Source organism: Rana temporaria, chromosome 1 (assembly GCF_905171775.1).
Source record: "Rana temporaria chromosome 1, aRanTem1.1, whole genome shotgun sequence".
In the NCBI taxonomy this organism is placed as follows: domain Eukaryota; kingdom Metazoa; phylum Chordata; class Amphibia; order Anura; family Ranidae; genus Rana; species Rana temporaria.
The window spans coordinates 608,731,158-608,758,234 of record NC_053489.1 but is presented as its reverse complement, the minus strand read 5'-3'; the positions used below and the strand labels follow the sequence as shown (position 1 = coordinate 608,758,234).

General features: G+C 42.6%; 1 protein-coding gene across 1 annotated transcript in view; it reads right to left on the bottom strand.

Moving 5' to 3' along the window:
- Positions 1 to 25,066, bottom strand: part of FAM184B (family with sequence similarity 184 member B) — a 176,486-nt gene extending 151,420 nt beyond the window's left edge. Inside the window, exon 1 of the mRNA XM_040335203.1 lies at positions 24,516 to 25,066. Coding sequence (XP_040191137.1) covers positions 24,516 to 24,641 — 126 coding nt within the window. The 5' untranslated portion in view covers positions 24,642 to 25,066. The remainder of the gene's footprint in view (positions 1 to 24,515) is intronic.
- Between the last annotated feature and the right edge of the window lie 2,011 nt (positions 25,067 to 27,077).

Below are 27,077 nucleotides of genomic sequence, written 5' to 3'. Positions count from 1 at the left end.
GAACCGCACCGACGTTCGGCTTCTTTCGGCTACGAGTGACGCGATGGATGCGACCGTCGGAAGCCTCTCGGAAGACTGTCAATCAAGAAGGAACGCCCGCTCCCGAAGACCCATACCCGGAAGCGGCGGAGAAGATGCATTTCGAAAACGGTAAGTACTGCTCATATTTTAAAACAAATAGCCGATTCCCCTAGACCAAACGAGCAGGAATCTAAGGGGAAAAAAAAAAAAATTTAAAAAATGGGTGAACTCCCGCTTTAAGACCCGGACCTTTAGGCAGCTAAAGGACCCGGACCTTTAGGCAGCTAAAGGACCCGGACAGTTTTTGCGATTCGGCACTGCGTCGCTTTAACTGACAATTGCGCCGTCGTGCGACGTGGCTCCCAAACAAAATTGGCGTCCTTTTTTTCCCACAAATAGAGGTTTCTTTTGGTGGTATTTGATCACCTCTGCGGTTTTTATTTTTTGCGCTATAAACAAAAATAGAGCGACTATTTTGAAAAAAATGCTATATTTTTTACTTTTTTCTATAATAAATATCCCCCAAAAATATATAAAACATTATTTTTTTCCTCAGTTTAGGCCGATACGTATTCGTCTACCTATTTTTGGTAAAAAAATCGCAATAAGCGTTTATCGATTGGTTAATGCAAAATGTATAGCGTTTACAAAAAAGGGGATAGTTTTATTGCATTTTTATTAATTGTTTTTTTTTTACTACTAATGGCGGCGATCAGCGATTTTTTTGCTGATCAGGAGCAGGGATGGACTGGCCATTGGGATTACAGGGAGTTTCCTGGTGGGCCGGCTTCAGTGACAGCAGACCGCCGCCCCCCTCCGCTCTTTTGTCTCTCCCTTCCCGCAGCGCTCACCTCCTCTCCCTCCCCGCAGTGCTCACCTGGGGGGGGGAACAGAGAAGCAGGGGGGGCGACAGAGGAGCATGGGGGAGGGGACAGACAGCTGACTCAACAGCTATGGCCTGGGAGTTTCTCACTTCTGCCTAATCTTGTCCCATAAGGGGGGGCACTGAACTGATTCTTTGCCCCGGGTGAAATAATGTCTAGCTTCCCCACTGGTACTGCCTATAAGAGTACCAGTACCAGCCGTTCTACGCTAATAAAGTAGAATGGCTAGTGGCTAGTGAAGGGGGAGAGGGGGCTTGGGTGGCCGGGAGGGTGCAGGAGTTGTCTGGTTGCCATGGGAGAGACCTGTCAAAGTGGGCCAGTCTGGATGAAGTCCAGGGCCAATTTTTTGTCCCAGTCCAGCCCTGATCAGGAGTAAACTAGGAGAGAGCTTAACTCAAGGAAACGGTTTGCTTCTGAGGAACAGACCTAAGGCCTAGGCTAAAGGCCTGAAGCAGCCATATGGCAAGAATGTAAGCCAAAAGGCTAAAGTATTGCGTATACAAGATACAGTAATGGTGGAACCCCCATGTGAGGGCTACTGATGTATTTGTGAACTTTTTGTGCTTTTAAATAAAAGTGGGCTACCAGGCCCTTAAAAATTCAGTTCTGGACTGGCGTACTCACTAAAAACACACCTACCACTGGAGTCTGATCACCCCAATCTTACAGCAGATTAACCACTTAAGACCCAGACCATTATGCAGCTAAAGGACCTTGCACCTTTTTGCGATTCTGCACTGCGTTGCTTTACTGAAAATTGCGTGGTCGTGCGACGTGGCTGAAAAAAGGAAAAATTCAGCGCTGGAATAATAACAATAAAACCAATAATAATGCAAGCCAGCACTGAAGGATCAATTCAAATAAAAGGTCCCAAAGGCAAATTCAATAACAAATAGTGCAGCGTAAATAATAAAATAAATAACAATAACTATATATACGTATAAATAACTGTAAAATATCAAAAAGAGTCCATAAAGTGCACTGGTGAAATAAAGTCCAAACGTGCTCCAGTATAAAGGTGACTGAGTGCAATTAATCCAAGATCAGTGACCCACAGGAAAGATCCTCCACCAATTTCTAAAGATGGCCTCTCACCTCAGCCATTCGACCCATGGCTAGGTCACAAAACATGTTTAAACCTCCAAGGTATGGGCAAGACACCTCCAGATCTCAATTAAGGGCAAGCAGCAGGCAGCTCAGCAATTCCCCAGATCCGCGAAGAGGTATATGTAAATATAGAAGAAGGGACAGACTAGTGCTCTCTGTATAGCAGACTAGATTTATTAAAAACAAAAGTAAACAAACTCACAATAGAAGACACTCATGGCCAAATGTGGAGCATAAGAAACGAATCACGGAGCTCCAGGCTTCCGAATCCACAGACGGCTCACAAATCAGCGCGTGAGGCGGTGAACGCGGGTGACGTCACGTGACTCCTCCCCCTCGTACGCGTTACGTCCCAGTGGGCGGGACTTCATCAGCGTGGGGTGGAGAGATCAACGTGAATGTCCCGCAGTGTCCTAAATAGTGTGCCGTTGCCATAGCAACAAAGCACAATAAAAAACCTGCCAACCTGCGCCATCTAGTGTCTCCTTGATAGAAGACAACAGGCAACACTTAGCTTAAACCGCCAAGTCAACAGGAAAAAGGTCAACATAGAAAAGAAGACCAGCAGGTATACAGACCAATCACATATTAAAAACAATAGAAAATCTATAAAAAATCATTTATACATGACGTCAACCACGATCGCCTCCTCATTACAAATATTAAAATAGTAAATATTGGAATTACACCAATTTGCCAATATCCAATTACATTAAATTACTACCCTGCATAGCAAAAGAATTTCACTAAAATGCAACATAGTAAACATTAATAATGCAAAAAATATATTAATAACAATATATTAAATACAACAATAAATTAATAAAAATTTATAATATACAGTATAAAATTCCCCAATAGACTGAATAATTTAATTAACGGTTAGAAATAAAACAATTGAGATCGAACTCAACAACAAAAGAAACCTTAGTTTCGTAAATCCAAAAAGATTCTCGGCGGCTTAATTGCCGAATGTAATGCCCACCTCTCCAATGCTTAGAGACTTTTTCGATGCCCCAAAATTTGAGACCTTTGGGGTCCTTATGGTGGCATTCCCTGAAATGCTTGGACACACTATGGTTCCTGATGCCACGTCGAATGTTGCTAATATGTTCTCCCACTCTCACATGTAACTCACGTGAGGTGCGTCCAACATATTGCAATCCGTATTAACATTCGAGCATGTAAACCACGCCCACAGAAGAGCAAGTGATTAACTGCTTGATTGGATATTCGGTCCCAGTGACATTGGAGACAAAGGACTTGCGTTTTTTGATGTTAGATTTAGCATGCTTGCAAGTCGCACATCTGCCACAGGCATAAAAACCTGACAAAAAATTAAAAAGTTTAGGTCGGGGGATAACTGGTGGATCAATCACTCCTGGGGCCAAACGGTCCCTAAGAGAAGGGGCCTTCCTGTACACAAATTGGGGACGCTCTGGGAGAACTGGACCAAGAACCGCATCTCCTTTCAGGACAGGCCAGTGTTTGGCCACAATTTTTTCAAACTTTTTATGTTGAATGTTATAATCTAACAACATTTTGTAATTGGCTCCTTCTAACTCCACATTGGGAGGTTTATCCATTATGATCAGACTCCTATCAGTATTCCTGACATTTTCAATCTCCTGCTTGATTGCAGGCATAGAATAACCTTTGGACACAAACCTGGTGGCCAATTCCTGAGACTGCGCTGAATAATCAGACTCTAATGCACAATTCCTACAGAGCCTAACGAATTGGCCACGAGGAATATTACATAGCCACAATCGATGATGGCAGCTCATTAGGGGAATATAACCATTTCGGTCTACAGTCTTGAAGTGATTCCTAGTGACTAATCTGGACCCAGACTTGAAAATTTTGAGATCCAAAAAAGTCACCTGATCCAGGGAGACAGTCCAAGTCAGGACAATACCCTTGTCATTGGAGTTAAGTCTATTCATAAACAACTCCAATGAGGGCATGTCACCCTCCCAGATCATCACCAGGTCATCAATATATCTGCGGTAGCAGAGGAGCTGAGGTGGTGTGTCATGGAAAACCACATCTCGCTCCCAGTGGGCCATAAACAAATTGGCCACACTGGGAGCGAAACGGGCTCCCATTGCAACTCCGCACCGCTGGAGAAAAAATTCCTTATTGAACCAAAAATAGTTCTTCAATAAGCAAAATCTCAAACTGTCCAAAAGAAAACATACATGTTCAGGATTCAAATCAGTGGCCTCCAATGCCCGTGCAACTGATGCTAAGGCTGCATCATGCCCAATTATGGTATACAGGGATCCCACATCGGCGGTCACCAATATAGTGTTACCTGTACAAGGAATGGAATTCAAGATTTGAATGATCTGCTTGGTGTCCCGAAGATAAGCAGGCACCTTACAGACCAAAGGCTGTAAAAAGACATCTAGGTATTGTCCCAAACGGGACGTGACGGAATCAATTCCATTCACAATAGGGCGGCCAGGAGGCCGTTCAGCGTCTTTATGCAATTTGGGCAAAAAGTATATTATCGGGGTACGGCAATGAAAAGGATCTAAGTAGGCAGCCTCCTTTTTGTTAAGGATACCTGATTCCTTGCCTTCTTCTATCAGCAGGTGAAGTTCATTTTTGTACTTCACCATAGGGTCGCCCCGCAACAAGAGGTAGGTATTGTGATCACCCAGCAACCTACACATCTCCTCATAGTAATAGGCCTTGCTGAGGACCACCAAACCCCCCCCCCCCCTTGTCTGCAGGGCGAATTACAATATTATTACGTTGTTCCAGCGAGACAATACCTCGCTGAATACATTGCAAGTCCCTCACTTTTTTGATCCGAAGGCTGTCCAGATCTTTACATACCAAATTCCGAAAGACTTCCAAATGTTTATTATCAGTGTATTGGGGATTGAAAACCGACTTATTTCTCAATTTAGAATGGTTAGAAGCAACGATTGGGAGGGTCCTCTCAATTGGATTAGAAAGGAAATATTTTTTCAAATTTAAATTCCTTACATACTTCTGGACATTCACATAAGTCTCAAACTTGTTTAAATTACGTATAGGTGCAAATTTGAGGCCTTTGTCCAGCACCCGCATTTCATCCCCAGTGAGAGTAACCCCACTGAGATTGAAAATCCCGGTGCCGATCACGACCTTGGCCTTTTGGATTCGTCTCCCCCTCTGACTCCTCTTGTTTTTTTTCTTTTGGGCCGAGATTGCCCCAGTGCACTTTATGGACTCTTTTTGATATTTTACAGTTATTTATATATATATAGTTATTGTTATTTATTTTATTATTTGTGCTGCACTATTTGTTATTGAACGTGCGACGTGGCTCCCAAACAAAATTGGCGTCCTTTTTTCCCCACAAATAGAGCTTTCTTTTGGTGGTATTTGATCACCTCTGCGGTTTTTATTTTTTGCGCTATAAACAAAATAGAGCGACATTTAAAAAAAAAATGAAAAAAAGATATGAAAAAATGTTTTTTTCCTCAGTAGGGGTTATGTAGAGGTTATGTGTGACCTCATATGTGTTTCTAACTTTAGGGGGGCGGGTCTCGACTTGTGCCGTCATTGATCGGCTTTCCGTATATCAGGGAACACTGCCCCTGTGAAGAACGGGGAATGTGTGTTTACACACACCTCTCCTCGTTCTTCAGGTCCTGTGACCGATCACGGAGCTTCGGACCGGGTCGCGGACGCGCGCCCGCTACCCACGGCTGGGCACTTAAAGGGGACGTACCTGTACGTGCCTGTGCCCAGCCGTGCCATTCTGCCGACGTATATCGGCATTAGGCGGTCCTTAAGTGGTTAAGGTTAAACTGCTTCTCTTCCAATTTTAGTTAATGGCCACGTGTCTTTTTAAACTCCCTCCCGCATACTAGCTCATTATGAAATACTTACCTTAGAACGAAACGCCGGCATCACCTCCCAGTCACCGATGAGGGAGCTGACATGTTCCCTCTGCATTTCTTACGGGTTCTCGGCTCCAGCTCTTTGAGTGGCCAGAGCCACGAAGACATACATGCGGGAGTCCTCTTTCAGGCTAGGAGCTCTGATTTTCCGCATTCTATGACATCAGCGCCTGCATGCAAGGTGAATATCTCCTAAACTGTACAGGTTTAGGAGATATTAATTGTATCTACAGGTAATCGTTATTATAGGCTTATCTGTAGGTAAAAATGTGAAAGCGTGGTATACAACCGATTTAAGGACCCTCGGGTGTAACCCATCTGGTCCTGAATGAATGAATGACTTGTATAGCGCAACTCATGCGAACTGAATCGCCTCTGGGCGCTTTTTCCAGCCAGAGTCTGCTTGGCTGGTGCGGTCATTTTACCCCGTAGGATCGTGACATGCTTGGGACACACGGTCATACACACAGATATATATATATATATACTGGGCCAATTTGGACAAGATCCAATTATACCTACCAGCATGTCTTTGTCCTGGTGACCTATTTGTGTAACTGGCTTCTGTTAGCCACGAGGGTGCTTCCTGTGATTATTAGCATTAACATTACAGTCTTGGTTACTATATTCCCCTTTTTCCTTCATGGAAACTGAGGAGAAGAATGCATTTGAAACCTTTCCTGTATTCTTGTCTTGGGATTTTTTTTACTCTCCTCCGCTATGTTCCTTTCAGGATCTATTTTAGCTGCCATGATTGCACTCTTACATTTCTTAATGCATTCTTTGTATTGTTGGAATACTGACAATGACCCCTTAGCTTTATATTATATAAGGCCTTTTCTTTTTCTTTTATATACATTTTTACGTTAGATCTTAGCCACCCAGGATTCATTTGTATCCCTTTTATACTTTTTACCCATTGGAATACACTGGAGAATACCTTTATTTACTATTTGCAGGTTTCTGCACAGATGTCAATGTAAATTGCAGCCCGAAAACGCAAAAAGTAGTACAGAAAATACAGTACTTTTTGAAATCGGTGCAGTGCTGCAGATGCGGCGTTGCACAGATTAGGACGGTGCCATTACCAGCAAATGCCGCCGATTTGACATGTTATTTGACATTTAAAATCGCATGTCAAATCGTACCAATGTGAACCAGGGCTTAGGGCTGGTTCACACTAGAAAATGCACGTTCCCATGCGGTCCCATGGGTTCTGATTTTGATAGCCTAGTCATTTTAAAGGGCTGTCAAATGTACTGGAACGTGAAAAAAGTAGTGCAAGCAACACTTTTAGAGATTACGCCACACCAAACCTCAAGGCACTGCGGTACCATGCAATTTGGTGGCTGCAAACGCAATGCGTTTGCAAAATGCATTTGGGGTGCTTTTAACAATTAATGCCACCTGCATACCTTTCCTGCACCGCGTTCCTGTGTGAATTGGACATTAATGTTTAGGATGCATTTCGGTCCTGAATTAGTCAGCAGCTGAGCTTGAATGATTGAAAGTCAGTCAATCTGCACATGCGCCGCTGCCACATGAATGACTTATGTGCTCAGGGATGACATGTAAACATCCATAGCTTAGATGTATAATTTTTTTTTAAAAAAGCACTATGGATCTAAACCAGCCAACCAGGCCATTTCAAGTGGCCCTCGCACCTCTTCTGCAGCTGTGGCATCCCCCTTCTTCACCCCCCCAACTTGTCTCAGCTATCAGCAGCAGAGAGGAGGATAGAACTCCTCCTACAGATCCTACCCCTCTCTGTGCAGCCACAGAACACCCTTCTCTTCCCCACCCCTGGTCTGAGCATTCAGCAGATTTCAGCAGCTGCCTCCTCTGGTCCTCCTCCAGACCCTGTACTTTCTGACCTCATAACATGATCTATGACAAGGGGTGGGAGGGCAGGATGTGCCTTTTCTTCAGATCCCTGTTGACTGCATCTCCAGCGACACATTTTTCTTCTTTTTAGGCCCATTTCACACATGCGGATCGTTCATTTCATCAGTTTAGTCACGTCAAAATGGATGAAGTATTCATCAGTTTTTCATCAGTGCTCATTCGTTTTAAATCCATTTTTCATCCGTGCTCATCAGTTTGTCATGACTTTTTTTTTTTACAGCCACTACAAATGTAAAAACGGATAAAAACTGAGCATTTTTCAGTTTACATCCATTTTTCGTCCAATAAATTTTTTTAACGGAAGAAAAATAGAGCTTTGATCAGTTTAAAAAACGGATGATGACAGATGCGGATGTAAACTGATATATATAGATGTCCTTTTTTCATCCATAGATGGATGGATGAAAAAGGGACAAACAGACAGCATGTGTGAAAGGGGCCTTATAGGGGTCAACTTGTGCCAAGAACTGTTGAAATGTCATGTGACATGTCAAACACCAATCACTGGTAAGTACATAACTGACACTTCCCATTTTGCTGTTCTATAAATAGTTTCTTTGCTTTTATAAATAAGTTCATAAATACTCTCATGTGTTTTATATATTATATAAATCCATTCATGACTGTGGTGATATGCAGCTAAAAGTAAATCGTTCCTAAAAGTAATATGTCATTGCTGCCTTTCTAAAAAAAAATGCTAGTTGCCTGGCTGTTATATTGACACTCTGGCCCAGATTCAGGTAGAATCGCGCAATATTTGCGTGGGCAAAGAGCAAATTTTTTTCTCTGCGCCCACGCAAATATTGCGCTTTGCCCGCGATTCACGGAGCAGTTGCTCCGTAAATTGCGCGGGCAATATGCTAAACAGCCGGGCGCAAGGCTGCCTAATGTAAATGATCCCGCCGGGGGCGGGAATCATTTAAATTAGGCGCGCTCCCGCGCCGAGCGAACAGCGCATGCTCCGTCGGGAAACTTTCCCGACGTGCATTGCGGCAAATGACGTCGCAAGGACGTCATTTGCTTCTAAGTGAACGTGAATGGCGTCCAGCGCCATTCACGGTTCACTTACGTAAACGACGTGAAATTTAAATTTCACGGGCGGGAGGCGCAGCTATACTTTAGCATTGGCTGCGCCTGCTATTAGCAGGAGTAGCCTTATGCTAAAGGCGCCGTACGGAAACTCCGTACCTTGCGTACGCAGGGCCCGCGCAACTTTTGTGAATCGGTGGTAGTATGCAATTTGCATACTATACGCCGATCACAAAGGCCGCGCCCCCTAGCGGCCAACGCAAGAATGCAGCCTGGGATGTGAAGGCATAAGGAGGCTTATGTCTGTCACATCCTAGGCTGCAGTCGGTGTAACGAGGTTCCTGAATCAGGAGCACTCGTTACACCGGAGCAAGTAAGCACTTGCGCCGCGCAACTATGGTTGCGCGGGCGCAAGTGCTTCTTGAATCTGGGCCTCTGACTTTAGTACTTTGAGTCACTGACCTGAAAAAAGTATAGACATCAAGAGACTTAAATAAAAATCCTGATCTGCATATTTGTTCTGGATTAGTATCTCCAAGCGGACTGTTAGCATGGCAGCCAGGCAGATAAAATATGCAGTATGAGAAGAAAGCAATGACAGCATCCATATTTTACTCGTGCCTTGGAGAGAATCTTTTGTTCACAGAACAGTCAGACCTGACCTATAAGCTACCCAACATCAGCTTGATTACAGATACAATAATGCTACCGATTACAAATGTTGCCTTCAATTCTCAGGCCATTTTTCCTTTCCTTTGAAGTGAACCTTTCCATTCGCAAAGCATATAAACATAGTGGTACCTTTATAATCTTTTCCATTGGCTGCACTTCTTATTTTCCCATGTTGCGCAGTCTAAGCAAACTAAATACCAAAGATACAGATATGCAGATTTCATCTTTTTGTCTAAAATGGTTGTAAAGGCAAAAGTTTTTTTACCTTTATGCATTCTACGCATGTAGGTAAAAAACCTTCTGTGTGCAGCAGCAGCCCCCCTAATACTCACCTGAGCGCCCTCTCGATCCAGCGATATGCACAAGAAACTTGGTTCCCCAGGACCTTGCACTCCTGAATGGCTTTTGACAACAGCTGGAGCCATTGGCTCCCACTGCTGTCAATCGCAGCGACTGAACCAATCAGGAGTTGGAGGGGGCAGGGCCAACCCGCGGGTCTGTGTGTGAATAGACTCGGGAGCATGTCTGCTTGGGTGCTCCCAATGCAAGCTACTTGCTGTGGAGGCACCCGGTACTGAGGAGGGGCCAGGAGCGCCGGCGTGGGACCCGAGAAGAGAAGGATCTGGGCTGCTCTGTGCAAAACTATTGCACAGAGCAGGTAAGTATAACAAGTTTGTTATTTTAATGTAAAAAAACGAGGGTTTAGTAACACTTTAAAGTCAAATGTTAAGTCCTTTTTTTTTTACTTCTAAACACTCCCCCATCTATTAACCACTTAACGCCCGCCGCACGACTATTTACGTCCGCAAAATGGCACGGACAGGCAGAAGGGCGTATATATACGTCCTTGCCTTCTAGCGGGTGGGGGGTCCGATTGGGTCCCCCCTCCCGCTGCGTGCGGCAGGCGGATTCCCTCAGGGAGCAATCCGGGACGACGGCGCGGCTATTCGTTTATAGCCGCTCCGTCGCGATCGCTCCCCGTACCTGAAGAACGGGGAGAGCCGTATGTAAATACGGCTTCCCCGTGCTTCACTGTGGCGGCGCATCGATCGTGTCATCCCCTTTATAGGGGAGACACAATTGATGACGTCAGACCTACAGCCACACCCCCCTACAGTTGTAAACACACACTAGGTGAAGCCTAACACGTTCAGCGCCCCCTGTGGTTAACTCCCAAACTGCAACTGTCATTTTCACAATAAAGAATGCAATTTAAATGCATTTTTTGCTGTGAAAATGACAATGGTCCCAAAAATGTGTCAAAATTGTCCGAAGTGTCCGCCATACTGTCGCAGTCACGGAAAAAATCGCTGATCGCCGCCATTAGTAGTAAAAAAAAAAAAATAATAAAAATGCAATAAAAATATCCCCTATTTTGTAAACGCTATAAATTTTGCGCAAACCAATCGATAAACGCTTATTGCGATTTTTTTTTACTAAAAATAGATAGAAGAATACGTATCGGCCTAAACTGAGGAAAAAACATTTTTATATAGGTTTTTGGGGGATATTTATTACAGCAAAAAGTAAAAAATATTGCATTTTTTTCAAAATTGTCGCTCTATTTTTGTTTATAGCGCAAAAAATAAAAACCGCAGAGGTGATAAAATACCACCAAAATAAAGCTCTATTTGTGGGGAAAAAAGGACGCCAATTTTGTTTGGGAGCCACGTCGCACGAGCGCGCAATTGTCTGTTAAAGCGACGCAGTGCCGAATTGTAAAAACGCCTCTGGGCATTTAGCAGCATATTGGTCCGGGGCTTAAGTGGTTAAGAACTATAGACAGACAGGACACAGGAGACATTACTGTATATTCAACATCTAACAGGAGAGCAAATCATTTTTTAGACTAAACTGTCTGCATTCTTGTTCCAGTCCAGTGAATCATTAGCCAGCGCTAGGGTCTTGGAGAGCCTTGAAACCTGTTAAAAAAATGCAATGGCAGCTCCCTTATTTCTATCCTCACATAATCACTTTAACCCACACCCTGTGCCTAATTAAGATATGTAGCTCTCCCTTACCCCCTTGAGGCAATAAGGGACCCTCCTTGGTGGACAGTTGAAATTCACACACCCAAGAAAAGTGGGATTGGGCACAAGAAACTCAAAAGGACAGTACACAGACTCCAAAATTACAGTCAATACAGAAGAAGGACCCTTAAGCCAGACCTGCACTCTGTATTCTTATGACTGTGAAATCACCATGTTATCTCCCTGAATGAGCCACTAGACTCCCTGCAAGCTCCAAGTTTGTATACAGCTTCTCTGACCACTCTTCCAGTAGACTAGATTGCTCTCTAATACCTTGTTTCCACTGAGCGGAACGGTTCGGGTCGGTACAGTTTGGAACAGTTAGAATGGTCCGGTCTATTCTGGTGAGCGTTTCCACTGCAAATCGGACCGTCAGGGGCCATACAGGGTTTAGAAAAATGCCTAGCGTGTCCACCAATTAGTGGAATGTATTGTAGCTCCGCCCTAACCAAACCATTCCATTTTCTATGGCACCACATCTGAAGCAAGACCCAGAATGGTGCAGTACGGTTCGGTTTTATGGCACACTTTCATAATGAAAACATCCAAAATAGCGTACCGTACCGAACCGATCCGCTCAGTGGAAACGAGGCATAATGCAACTATCCAGGTTCCAGCTTCACTCCTCCCTGGTAAATCCTCAGACCAGGCAGTGCAAGCTTTTAGGCTTCAAATTCAGGTCTTCCTACTTCAAGCACTTGGCCATCCCAGGCAGTAGACCTGGGAGGTCAGAGAACAGTTACACACATGTCCTGCCCTGTTCCCAAATATTTATTCACTTCCCCAGCAAACACCCTTGGCAAAAACCCTCCTAGTGGTTGGCCAGAAAGATCTAAATATTCATAACTCAGACTATTGGATCTTCCTACACTATTGCCAGGGACACCACCCAACCGAAAATATAACATAGCACGATACTTTGATATTTTGCAGAACCACTTTGTGTTCTCTATAGTACATTACCATACCTCCCAACTTTTTGAGATGAGAATGAGGGACACCTATTAGCAAAAGTATGTAGGCATAGGACACATCCCCTGTCCCTTAACCACTTAAGCCCCGGACCAATATGCTGCTAAATGCCCAAAGGCGTTTTTACAATTCGGCACTGCGTCGCTTTAACAGACAATTGCGCGCTCGTGCGACGTGGCTCCCAAACAAAATTGACGTCCTTTTTTCCCCACAAATAGAGCTTTCTTTTAGTGGTATTTGATCACCTCTGCGGTTTTTATTTTTTGTGCTATAAACAAAAATAGAGAGACAATTTTGAAAAAAATGCAATATTTTCTACTTTTTGCTGTAATAAATATCCCCCAAAAACATATATAACATTTTTTTTCCCTCAGTTTAGGCCGATACGTATTCTTCTACCTATTTTTGGTAAAAAAAATCGCAATAAGCATTTATCGATTGGTTTGCGCAAAATTTATAGCGTTTACAAAATAGGGGATATTTTTTTTTTTTTACTACTAATGGCGGCGATCAGCGATTTTTTTCGTGACTGCGACATTATGGCGGACACTTCGGACAATTTTGACACATTTTTGGGACCATTGTCATTTTCACAGCAAAAAATGCATTTAAATTGCATTCTTTATTGTGAAAATGACAGTTGCAGTTTGGGAGTTAACCACAGGGGGCGCTGAACGTGTTAGGCTTCACCTAGTGTGTGTTTACAACAGTAGGGGGGTGTGGCTGTAGGTCTGACGTTATCAATTGTGTCTCCCCTATAAAGGGGATGACACGATCGATGCGCCGCCACAGTGAAGCACGGGGAAGCCGTGTTTACACACGGCTCTCCCCGTTCTTCAGCTACGGGGAGCGATCGCGACGGAGCGGCTATAAACGAATAGCCGCGCCCTCGTCCCGGATCGCTCCCCGAGGGAATCCGCCCCACCCGCTAGAAGGCAAGAACGTATATATACGTCCTTCTGCCTGTCCGTGCCATTGTGCGGACGTAAATAGTCACGCGGCGGGCGTTAAGGGGATAAAGGAGAATTATACAAAAAAAGATTTGTTAAACCCATAAGTGCTTTTTTTATCCACTACTATTCCTTTATACTGACTTTCCAAATCGGAGACAGTCCCTCAAAATCAGGGACAGTTGGGAGCTATGCATTACACATCGGTTTTCTATTTTTACAAGTCAAAACCAGATTTCAGTTAATGCTCAATTTGCACGTGTTTGAGATGCAAAGTTAGGGTCTCCTTCATCTCCCTGCTGAGAAATCTTAAGTATCTTTTGGATTTATATTTCCATATGAAAACCCCCTTCAAGTTACTGTGTCCACTAAGGCGAATTAATGGGGTAATTACTCATTTTTCAGCTGTGTGTCATGCTGTACAACTCATGCTTCAGCGATACATTTATAGATCTGTCAAAACAACACTTATGCAATCAAATTCAATACAATGACAGTTACTATTCTTCCATCACAATGCTCTAGAAATATCACACAGGGAGACATCATAAACTTGGCTGGAAAGTGAAGATCACAGGGGTGACTATGTGCTATCTCTGAATTACAACCAGCCTGGATTGCTGCAGAGAATCTAATTACATTGATAAGATTCTTTCTCTACTTGGTATTATCCAAATAAAACATTCTAGTCAGCCAAATGTCTGGATCATTATCTTTTAGAAAGACGTCTTAAAGTAGAACTCTGGCCAAAATATTGGGTTGAACATGTCACTGGAACACAAGTACCAATTGAGAGGTTTTGGTGACAACTTTCAAAGGTGGGATTTGCACTCACTTTTGGGAAGACTTTTACTCATTTTCTGTCCAGTATTTTAATCTTCTAGAGAAGAGAAATTTCCCTCATTGAGTCAGAGACCGCAATAAAAATTGTACAAAGGTTCTAACTTCTTTACTCTAACCAAAACTAGAAAAAACACAACATAAAAATCATCAAACTGGAGCCCAAATTTAAAGGATTCAACCAGCTTACATCTAAGATTACAGTGCATTGAAAAAGTATTCATACCCCTTGAAATTTTTCTCATTTTGTAATTTTATAACCAAAAACGTAAATGTATTTCAGTGGGATTTTATGTAATAGACCAACACACAGTGGCACATAATTGTGAAGTGGGAGAAAAATGATAAATGGTTTTCGATTTTTATTACAAATAAATATCTGAAAAGTATTGCGCGTATTTGCGTTCAGCCCATCTTGTAGAACCCCCTTCTGCTGCAATTACAGCTGCAAGTTTTTTTGGGGATGTCTCTACCAGCTTTGCACATGTAGAGAGTGACATTTTTGCCCATTCTTCTTTGCAAAATAGCTCAAGCTCTATCAGATTGGATGGAGAGTGTCTGCAAGCAGCAATTTTCAAGTCTTGCCACAGACTCTCAATTGGATTTAGGTCTGGACTTTGACTGGGCCATTCTAATCACACGATAATTTTTCAGCATGCAAAAAAAAAAGTTGTTTTTCAGCATGTCTAAAAAACTAAGTTTTCCCAACTTCATCATTAAAACGATGTTGCCTACACACCATCGTTTTAAAAAAATGATCTAGCAAAGCGCGGTGACGTACAACGCGTATGATGGCACTTTACATGGAAGTTCCATTCGCATTTGGGCTGTTTTAGCTGATTCCGTGTTAGTAAAAGACGATTTGCGCTTTTTTGTCTGTTACAGCGTGATGAATGTGCTTACTCCATTATGAACGGTAGTTTTACCAGAACGAGCGCTCCCGTCTCATAACTTGCTTCTGAGCATGCACAGGTTTTTTTCATCGTTTTACCCCATACACGATAATTTTTTACAACCCGAAAAACGATCGTTTAAAACGACGTTAAAAAAATGCAGCATGTTCGAATTTTTTTTGTCGTTTTTCAGAACCTGAAAAATGACGTGAAGCCCACACACGATCATTTTAAATGACGTTTTTGAAAAAAGAGAAGTGAGAATAAATCTCTCTCTCTCTCTGTAATCATAGGCAGCTGCCCTAATTGGAAGATGGTAACAACTCAAAATCTTGGAATTTTTTTAAAACGTTCTGACACTCCTGCTTGCCCCCTCCCCCCTCAAGAAGCTTTCTCCACACCAGGGAGAAAGCCTTGCATTACTGTGTGGAGTTACAGACAGAAGAACAAGAAGTGAGCATTTCTCAGAAGAAATAAGGACATTTAAAAGCAAAATGGAAGGATGAGGTAAGTGAAGAAGGACTGCACTAAGGTAAAGGAAGTTATTTAGGAAAAAAAAATTCTCCTTTACAGCCCCTCTAAAAGCACCAGTTGGGCCAATCAGTGCCGCCACATGGGTGTTGATAGCTCTGTGTAAATTACACCTACAGCAAGTTGAAGCTTACGCAGGACTTAGCTTTAGTGCTTGTGATTGAACAGATTGGTGTAGAAAAACAAGGAAGGCAAGTATGCTGCTGGCAAAGACTGCATTAAAGCACATGTACCAGAGCATCACAAATTGAAAACCCTTATTCATTATTTGTAATATTCAAAGCAAACTCACTCATCCATCCATTTCTCCTTGCTTTATTTTGTAGAGAAAACACTCTAAAAAAAAATCCCCCTTGCATTTCCAACTGTGGCCATCCTGAGCAAAGGCAGATGGTTCATGTAGCCTTTACTTCCTGAAATCCATCTGCCAATAGCTTAGGCATGTAGACAGGGTGGTGTGGTTAGCTGAGAAAGCACCTCCTCCCCCTTCTCCAGATTATACAAATAAGTGCCCATGAAGACTCCTGGGGTGTATGACATAATTTTGCCTTAGAGCAGAAAACAACTGAAGAAATGTAAAACAAAATTAATAGGGCTGTTACTGATTAAAATGTTTGTGTTCGATTAATCGTTTTTTTTTTAATCGATTAATCGACTAATTTCGATTAATTAACGCACATACAGATACAACTACTTTTAGCTGATCTCCTTGCATTGCAACTCTGCATTAGTCAGTGGTAAATGTGGTATACACTATATACAATCACCCGACACTAGTTGGTTTCCACAATCCATGACTTCCCCCCCATACCGTAATATCCACATCTGCCCCCATACCGTAATATCCACATCTTCCCCCCCCATACCGTAATATCCACATCTCCCCCCCATACTGCAAGAATATACACATCTGCCCCCCCCATACTGTAATATACACATCTGCCCCCATGCTGTAATATACACATCTGCCCCCCCCATACTGTAATATACACATCTGCCCCCATGCTGTAATATACACATCTGCCCCCATGCTGTAATATACACATCTGCCCCCATGCTGTAATATACACATCTGCCCCCATGCTGTAATATACACATCTGCCCCCATGCTGTAATATACACATCTGCCCCCATGCTGCAAGAATATACACATCTGCCCCCATACTGCAAGAATATACACATCTGCCCCCATGCTGTAATATACACATCTGCCCCCATGCTGTAATATACACATCTGCCTCCCATACTGCAAGAATATACACATCTGCCCCCATGTGTACATTACAGCATGGGGGCAGATGTGTATATTCTTGCAGTATGGGGGCAGATGTGTATATTCTTGCAGTATGGGGGCAGATGTGTATATTAAAGCATGGGGGAAGATGTGTATATTACAGCATCTGCCCCCATGCTGTAATATACACATCTGCCCCCATGCTTTAATATCCACATCTGTCCCCATGTTTTAATATCCACATCTGTCCCCATGTTTTAATATCCACATCTGTCCCCATACTGCAAGAATACACATACACCGGCTCATAAGTATAAATGAAGCATCTGCCCTCATACTCCAGGAATATATACATCTGCCCCCATAATGTTACTTACCTGACTATACATCAGGCAGGCAGACCTGTCCGCAGAGTAGCTGATGGACACGTGCGGTGCGCAAGGGAAGATGATACAAGCAGGCAGGCGAGTGATGATGACGTCAGCGCGCCGCTACTCAGCTGCCGCCGGGTGGACCAAGATGGCTGCGGCTCCGGAGCTAGGCCGAAGCCGCGGCCTTTCCTATGGGCGAGACCGCGGAGCTCACTCCGCGGATCTTCCTCGATCAAATTTTTTTTAATCGATCAAAGAAATTAACGATTAATCGACCAATTAATCGTTAATTTCCGCAGCCCTAAAAATTAAGGATTTACAATAGTTAATGATGAATGAGAGAGTTTAGTTCCGCTTTAAAATGTACCCGTTGATTTGTTCTGCATGGGCAAAACACAAGTTAAAGTGTTACTAAACCCACAACAGTAAAATCAGTCTGTATATGTAGTAAAGCATGCTTGTTATACTCATGGTGGAACCTAAGGGGTTAATCCTCTGCATCATGTAAAAAGGCTGTTTGGGTCTGTCTTCTCTGACCCCCCCTCCCCCTTCTTCCACTGTCCCCAACCCATCTCCTGATAGAACAGAGCATTGGGGGCACTCTGCACATGATCAGTTTGGTGTGTATTGCTAGAGGGTTTTTTTTTTTCTTGGAAGAATGCATGTAATCAGCACTGTTCAGACAGAGAGTCAGGGGTCCTGCAGCCTCATAGAAAAATCAGAGTAGAATTAAAACTCCTCCTACAAGCTGTAACCAGACACTGATAGAAGTTACAAGACTGCTATATACTGCTGATGAGAAAAGGTATTTTGCAGTTTATATTTACTAAAATAATTGCATTACCATATTCTGTGTACTGTGGAAGACCAGATATAGTGAATGCAAGGTTCTGGGTTTAGTAACACTTAAAATTTGGAGCTACCTCATGTACTAAGGGACGCCACCTCAATATTGTGACTTTACAGCAGGAAGGTCAACCTCAAATGAAATAGAGGCCAGAACTGAGTGGAATATATCCTCAAAGGAAATTATTATGTTCACTGAGGTCATTCCTAATTAATCCCAGAAAAGAAATTATAACACTTTGGTAATTAACTTTATAGTTACAACTACAATTTACATTTTATCACAGACAAGGGCATTTTCTGAAGTATTTAGCTTCAAAATGTATTTTCTGAAGTGTATCCCTTATCAACTGGAGGACAGCTAAGGACTCATTAAATTAAAATCCTAAAAGCGGCTGAGGCTGCACAAAAATATCAGAGTCAGAGGGCTGAATGCAGCACAAGAAGACACCAGGTTGTATGTACACTAAACAAACTGTACATGGGTGCAGATTAGGATGGACATACCTGTACACTAGTAGAATTTAATTTTAAATTGTTTGTTTTAAGAATGTTCATTTAATTTTCTAATTATTAGTGGGGTCAAATCGATGCTCGTTTCCAGCTGCAGTGATTAGAAAATTTGAAGGAGTGGGATGGAAACGTTTTTTCGAATAACATTCGTCAATTCGATAAATGTTATGAGAATTTCTACAAATTTTTGTATGAATGTTTGTTAACAATTCTACTAATATATGGTCAGCTTTAGTGTGTAGTCAAGTAATTACCTGCAAAATATAATGGAGGACATTAAGGCATAACTGAAGGCAAAACCTTTGATTTAATTAGATAGAGTGGAAGACAAAGATCGGAACACTTGCCAGGATTTATTGCTTTCTATGTCCCTGTTAGGAAGATCTACCCTCTCTATTCGTCCTGTGTGTTGTCATCACTAAAAGTGAAGGAAAATCCCAAATTTTGAGTTGTCACCAAAACAGGAAAAGAAGGGAAATCTTACAATAGGCACCCTAGTTCTAGTCATGTTAATGGATCGCCCTAATTTCGGAAGGATTTCCTTCTACTTCCTGTTGTGGCTATGGGATAGGAAGTGAGGGAATTTTTTTCATTCTTGTCCAGTGAAGGACACAGGAAGTCTTTTACCTTCAGGATGTCAAAAAGCACCCCAACCAAGGAGTAGACAGCATAACAGACCAATGTTAACAGTCTCAAGATAACAATAGGGAACTGGGGACTGCTTGCAGCTCAGACAGCCACGTGGAGGACCGTATGCCTAAAGCAGCCAACAGATGTGGCTGCAATGTTCACCTCACCTGGAGAATGTGTGAATGGAAGACCTAGCCTTGCAAATATGGTAAAGAGTTGCTTGATCCCGAAAAATACTAAAAGTACTCACAAATCTAGTAGAGTGTACCATGACACTGGTGTAGACTCAAGACAAAAGCAGGAAGAAGAAAATTCATCCCACCGAGAAATTCCAGGGGTGGAAGCCCAGAGACTCGCACTAAGTAAAGTATGTCTTCTAACCTCCAATGATAGACCCTGCGAGATGTAGACTTCTTAGCTTTCAGCATCATAGGAATTGCAGAGTAAGGGATGTACTTGTTCATTAGAGTCGGGGCTTCAACAGCCATGACAATAAAGCAGGATGGTAAGCGGGACCTTAGAACACAAGATCTTAATGATTTGGTAAAGCCCACAGAGTGTCTAAGGGAGTCTTTCCAGGTTGGTGTACCACATCTGAGTCAGTCTGGAGCAATGAGGATCACCACAATAGTCTTACATCTCGATCCGGTGAAGTTTCTGGGGAGCAAAGACATAGATCAGGGTGTACTGATTCCTCTCAGCCATCAGAACATCCAATGCTTCTACTTGAGGATCCCTGTACCCGGAGACAAATGTATCCAGTTAAAAAAGTTGTTAAACCTGGAGACCAGCAGGTCCACATCTGGCATCCCCTATTCTAACACAGGTCATGGAACACGTCTGGGTGTGGGGACCACACCCCTGGGTCCAGAGCCTGCTGGCTAAAGAAGTCTGCCTGACAATTGTCAGTGTCTGGACATTGCTAACAAGACTAAAACATGAAGTTCTGCCAAGAACAGGGTCTGATCTACAATTGTTTTCCATAGCAAGACTTCTGGTTCCTCCATGATAATTGATGTATGCCACTACCTTGGGGTTGTTTGGTTGAATGCAGAAGGTGTGACTCTCCAGCAGGATGGTTCAAAGCTGTAAAGAAAGCCAAATTGCGCGAAGTTCCAGGATGTTGATTGGGTAATGAGACTCCTCCAACAATTAATTCCCCTGCACAGACACATACCCAGGACTCCTGCCCAGCCTGACAGGCTGGCATCCATCATGAAAATCCTCCAAAGGATGAAAAAGAAGGACTTCCAAGCCAGATTTCTGTGCCAAAAGACCAAGGACAACCTGGTCCCCTGGAGACACAGACAAATCAGTCTACCCAATTATCAAATAAACTTGTCCCATGGCAACAGAATGATTTTCACATTTTTCACATCAGGATACCAAGAGAACACAGCATGTCTAGTACTGGGGCCAGCCTCCTTTTGTGATTAAAAAAAGTGATGAAAGGCAGTGTCATGAACTGATAGTGCAAGGGCTCCAGAGCAAGGGAACTGATGATGCACTGGAAGAGCAGTCACAGGGAGATGCATCCTCATCACTGCATGGCAGGAAGGAGAGCAAGGAGTGTGTGCAACACTCTATCCAGTGGATGGCTTCAGCGCTAAGTGCTGCAGCATTAACCCAGTCTGTGGCAAAACCACAAATCTAGATATCTAACTTAGCTACTTAGTTGTTGAGGTAACTCCTAATAGGCCACTCACTTTGTAAGTCTTAAAAGACAAGGCATGCTCTGAGTCCCCTTGTACCAGCATCTGAAAAGCGCCTTTTAGGGAACTTCTTCAAGACTATACCTGTAACTTCAAGTAAAGTAGGGTCTTGATGCGGTTCTTCAAAAGCCAGGCAGGAGATGACCACGTCAAAAAGCTATAGTAAATGAAAAACTCCAGCAGTGATATGTAGAGGAGTTTTGATTGGAGAAAACAAGGGTGCTAGCAAAAAATAAGGTACTGCTGCCTTTTACACAGCAGAATTATAAAAATTACTTCCATTCTCCTAGGACACCAACAAAAAATTGATGCATGCTGGTAGCAAGAGGGGTTATCCTGGACTGGCCTACAGTTGTTGTTTTTTTGTCCAATTCTCTTGTAGGCAGCCGTATAAGCTGTAGGCAAGGGCGTAGCATAAGGGGTTGCAGGAGTCACAATTGCAACCCCGCCCCTAGCTCCAGAGGGTCCTTGCAGCCCCCCATGTGATATTATTATCATATCCCCTACAAAATTCAGCTCCGAACTGCCCTAGGGCCACACAGCCATGCTTCAGTACTGGGCTTCCACTTTGCCTTCCACAGTCCACATCTCTCTGTTCTCATTTTCTGGGGGGAAGCTGTGAACCATTTCCTGAACAGAGAGGTGCACTGGGTGATAACAGCCCAGCATGGGAAAGTGTCTGTGCTGTGTCTTAGCAACATGGAATGGTAAACAAGCTCAGTGAGTTAAGAGGATGAGAGTGCCATCCTGTATGTAGCCACGATGGGACTGCTGTCACCAGTAAGGTAAGACACCGCTCAGTGTCTCCTAGTCACCAGCTGGGATTCTCTGTACCCCCACCCGGGGATGTCCGCTCACACCACTTCCCTGACAACTGGGGAAAAGACACACACATCCAGGAGATGACCTTCCCCCAACACCTGCCAATACTGACAGAGAAACCTTCAGAAATTGCTAAAACAAATCCCTTGCAGGCTTCAGATTTTGTGTCACATGGCTTTGCATCCCAGATCTAAGTTGATCCCAGTCCTCTGATTTTCCAGCGGTGATCTCTGTCCTCTGATGTAAGGAGGAACTCAAACCTCTTAAGCAACTTTAAGTATCTTTCCGTGCTGTGAGTGTATCTGCATGCACAGTGGAGGGTGGTGGTAGTGTGGGGGCCCAGGTCAACTTTTGCATCGGGACCCACAAGCTTTAAGCTACACCTCTGCCTCACCAGAAAGAAAATCCATTTATGGTTGTACTAATGATTACAAAGCAGCATACATTTGTTCAATTTATATCTCCCTGAAGTCTAGCTTTAAATGCAACTAGTATAAGTGTCTGAATCCTATGTACAGCAGCATTCATATTGAGAAAGGGAGTACTAAACAGACTTTCCTTCCGTGTTCATGTGCTCATAGGGAACATACTAACAGGACAAAAAGCAAAATAAAGATGGAGTTAGTACCTTTATTGTCCATTCTGCAAGGTAGGAGGATACTATTGAACACTCTGTGATTCTGCAAGTCAAGGATCTGATTATGCTCTCTGGCAGGGATGCTTGGATTACACAGCTGGCTGAAGAAACAAAGCATCATGACCACGAGTGTGAACATCCCCCACCGCTGCCCTTGCAGCTTAAGGGAGGGTAGTTGGGGGTGAAAAAATGCTCAACTGCGTGTTTTTAACACCCCAAACTGCAAGGTTAAACAGGCCATTAATGATCTTCTAAGGTTATTCAGAAAATTCAACAGTTCTGTTAAAAGCCAGACAGTCTGCTTAGTATTTATATACCTTGCAATGCAGGTTGGGACTGCAGCTTCTTGTCACAAGATTCTGTTCTGTGGCGCCCTTTTCTCTGAGAACTGCTGGTCAGTGTTCAGGATCTGGGTTTAAATATGTATACTTGGAGGCACAGATGCAGAGCCAAGCAGAAAGCAAGATTTGTGGTAATAACAGCTATATGTTTCCCTATCTTATATTTCTTCACATTTGCCATTGTTGAGTAGTCCACTACTCCGTAAAACATGTTATTAGTATAAGACTGAAAATTTGAAATTATTCTCATACAAAAGGAACTAGCTTGTGTAAATCAAAGCTACACATACTGCAGCAGAACAGTTGTTAGGAACTACAAGTCCAAGCATACATCCCTAGTTGATAGCTGGCAGGTTGTTAGTGTCTGATGTAAATATTTATCACACCAATGCGCAAGCCGGTCTAACATTTACTACCACACATGCAGTATTCACTACTTCCCATGTAGTTTTCTGGAAAAAGCTTGCATATTATTTTTCTCTCTTTTTAATCTATTCATCTTTTTTTTGCAGAAGAAAATATTATATTTTACACATCTTTTTTTTTACCTTATAATTCTACTGCAATGCCTCTGCACCATTCTAAACGATTTAAAATTCACTAGTGATATTGTTATTTTTGTGTTACACATATGTCACAATGTATTTTCTAAAAAAAATTAAAAAAATTCTTCTAAGTATTAATTATTTACATGGGACCTCTGCTAATAAACACTAACATGTGAATGACCTGCTACAGCTAGAAGCCAGCTAACATATCACAGTATGGGACAAGCTTAACATATAAGCAACACACACTGGCTTTTTGGGAAGAGCACAATGCAAAGTGCAGAAATATGTTGTAACCAATTATAATTTATTGTTCATACGTAATATTTTAAGTTAAAAAATAAAGAAAAAATAAAGAAAGAATTGGTAGCTGTAATTTTTACAGACACACATATAAAATTCCACATTCACATCTTCTTTAATATTTATTCGGGATTCATAGTAACCATAATTATTTAAATAAATCATAAGCAAAAAAACAGTTTTGTTCAGTCTGTACAAAATGATATTGCCCTATGTAAGTGACTTAAATAAGTAACTTATGTATAAAATAAATAAATAAATAAATAAATACATACATACATAGAATATAAATAACTAAATATAATAACATCTTCTTATAAATAAAATAAAAACCTAAATAAATAAGATAAAATCTTAAGAATTATAAACAAGTGATGTATCTTTTGTATAAATAAAATAAATACATAAAATATTACAAAAAAATTAAATCCTATGACGTCTTGTCATTTCGTTAAGTGCAATCCCTTTTTGAGAGATCACTAAATGCAGAGTAGTCAAAAGCCATACAGCTCAGTTGCTTATTGGGTAATTTGAGTGTTTGTTTATGATTCTGGTAGAGACGTCAGATTGTAAGTTCTTCTGGTGACAAATGACGGGCGGTAACAGCACACTGTTCTAAAAAAAAAGCCCTACCTGTGATCTATACATAATAGCATTTATATTAATATGAAGCAATGGTGTATTTATAAAGGATGAGCTAACCACAGTGCTGCAAATGCAATCTAACCTGATTCCCATAGATGTCCCTGTAATGATATATTATAAAGCCAGCATCTTATATTTGACATCAATCACACTGCACTAAGTCAGGCTATTTCCTACCTTAGTTAGCTGAGCAATCTTCTTGCACATCTTAACATGCAGTTCCTCTGTGTATTCTTGAGTTAATAAAGGGCTTGCTTTTGATCCATTATACTTGCCATGCTGATGGTTTTTGCCTGTGGCCATGCTGTTGGGTGAAGGAGATTCAGCAAGTGGGTGCAATGTTGTCCACCTTGTGCAATTTTTTGTGTAGGGTAAGGCAGTGGCTGCACAGGAGAGGCAGTCCAGGCCCCTGCACGCCTTTCTTGTAACTGCAGATGTCCTGATCCTTCAGAAAGGAGCCAGACTAGGGAGGCTGCAGCATGTGCTGCTCAGTGACTGTCTTTCTTATTGGACTAAAAGCTGACAGGGAGATGCCGGGAATTCTTTTCAGTATGCATTTCTCCTCGCAGACAGAGCCAGTTCTGAGCCAGACGCAGGAATATTTCCAGCCTGGCACATGTAAAATTAAGGGTGAGGTTCAGATTCTCCTTTGCTGGCATAAAAAATAATGCAGTAACAAAGTGATGGATGGGGAGACATAGGCAGAGGCGTAGCTGCAAGCCACAGGCTCTGGTACAAATTCTGAGCAAGAGTCGTGATCAGTTGAGGATGACTGTAGCCAATCACAACTGTCTAGGGATGAGCAAAGATGTGAATACGTGCAGTTTTTAGAAACTGCTAGCAATATTCGTGATGTGATTTGGGAGCTGCTAATCTCCCATACAATTTGGGCCTAATTCTACCACCTGTAATAATGAAGAACAAGGTCCATTCGGGATTTTTTGGGCGTTTTCTGGTGTATCAGCAATGCAACTTGATCTAAAGCGGGTGACACACAGCTTGATGGACCACTTAATTTTTTTTTCTGCTGTCACTCTTCTATATTTCTATGGCTCGAGTTCTAGCCATGGGTGGCCCTGCCACCACCATCCAGCTTGGTAAACTTCAATCGAGAAATACAAAAAAGCAAGGTGGTAAAAAGTCAGCCTCAGGGCTGGTTATACACGCCGCTCTCAGCTCACTCTATATAGCAAGAGGCAGCAAGGGGCGGATACTTTATTCAATGGGGCGGATATGGTTATAAGAGACCGCATGATGGCCACTGCTTTATGATAGGCAGTGCTTTTCTCAAAGGGGCGGATGTCATATTGAGCAGTGTTTTGTGTTGAATGTATAACCGTACAAGCATTTGAGAAAAGCATCCACCCCTTTGATAAAAGCACTGCCCATCATAAAGCACTGCCCATTCCTTTAGGAAAAGCATCCGCCCCTTGCTGTATAAGGCGAGCGGAGAGCGGCGTGTATAACCAGCCCCAAGCATCGGGAGCGAGCGCCATGTTCATCGTCTACAGCTGACGAACAGCTGTTCAGGCGCGGAGATTTCCTTGGCCTCCGACTGCGCAGGCACTGCGCCTGCGCAGTCCAGGCCAGACCCTATCCGATAGAGGAACCATATTGTTAGAGCACTGGCAGTGGGAAATTTGGCCAGCCACATTGTTTAGCGTGGGTGGGGAAATCTATGATTTTTTTTCTCATTCAGCTTGATAGGCTGAACAAGAGAAACTTTTATTTGTATGGCCAGCTTAAGTTGTAGAATGATACTCAGGGGTGGGCACAAATATGTGATGTACAGCACATAGGCGTGAGCAGGGGGTGTGCCAGGTGTGTTCCAGGCGACCCTAATGCAATAGGCTGCGCACACCTATGGTACAGCTACAGCATATTATCTTTATCCTTTCCTATCCTTATCCTATCTGAACTATCCTTTCGGTCCTACGTCAAATCACTGTCCAAATCTTGCCACCTCACCCAGTGCAACATCTCCAAAATACGCCCCTTCCTAATCAATGACAGCACAAATCTCCTAAATCTCTCCTTGGTTATCTCCCATCCTGAATAATGCAACTCCCTCCTCATGAAATTAGCTTGTCACCTCCTCCCATGCTCACCTCCAGGACTTTTCCAGAGCCTCTCTCATCCTATGGAACTCTCTACCCCAATCTGTCTGACTGTCTCCTACTCTGTTTGCTTTTAGACGATCCCTGAAAACTCTTCTCTTCAGAGAAGCCTATTCTGCCCCTACCTAACAACTGTACTTTTATTTCCTCCATCAGATCATCCCCCACAGTTATTACCTTTTGTATCACTTGACCCTCCCTCCTAAATTGTAAGCTCTAACGAGCAGGGCTCTCTGATTTCTCTCCTGTATTGAATTGTATTGTAACGGTTCTGTCTGCCCTCATGTTGTAAATCGCTGAGTAAACCGTTGGCGCTATATAAATCCTGCATAATAATAATAATAATTATAAATCTGCTTTAGGCTGACTCAGCACCTATGCATGCATGCATGCATATTTTACAATGTTGTTACCAGTGTGTATCCATTAACCATAAGCATTTTCTATCTCAATCTGCATTTTGAAAAAAGTAAGAGAGACTATTAAGTGTCTTTTTAAGAAAGATGAAGAAAATGCATTATTGTCTGGCAGCCAGATAAATATAAGGACTCAGGAGTTCCAAAGAGGGGCTGTGACATAGACAGTAATAGAGACTTGGTATGGCAAGCTGTCTGCAGGAAAG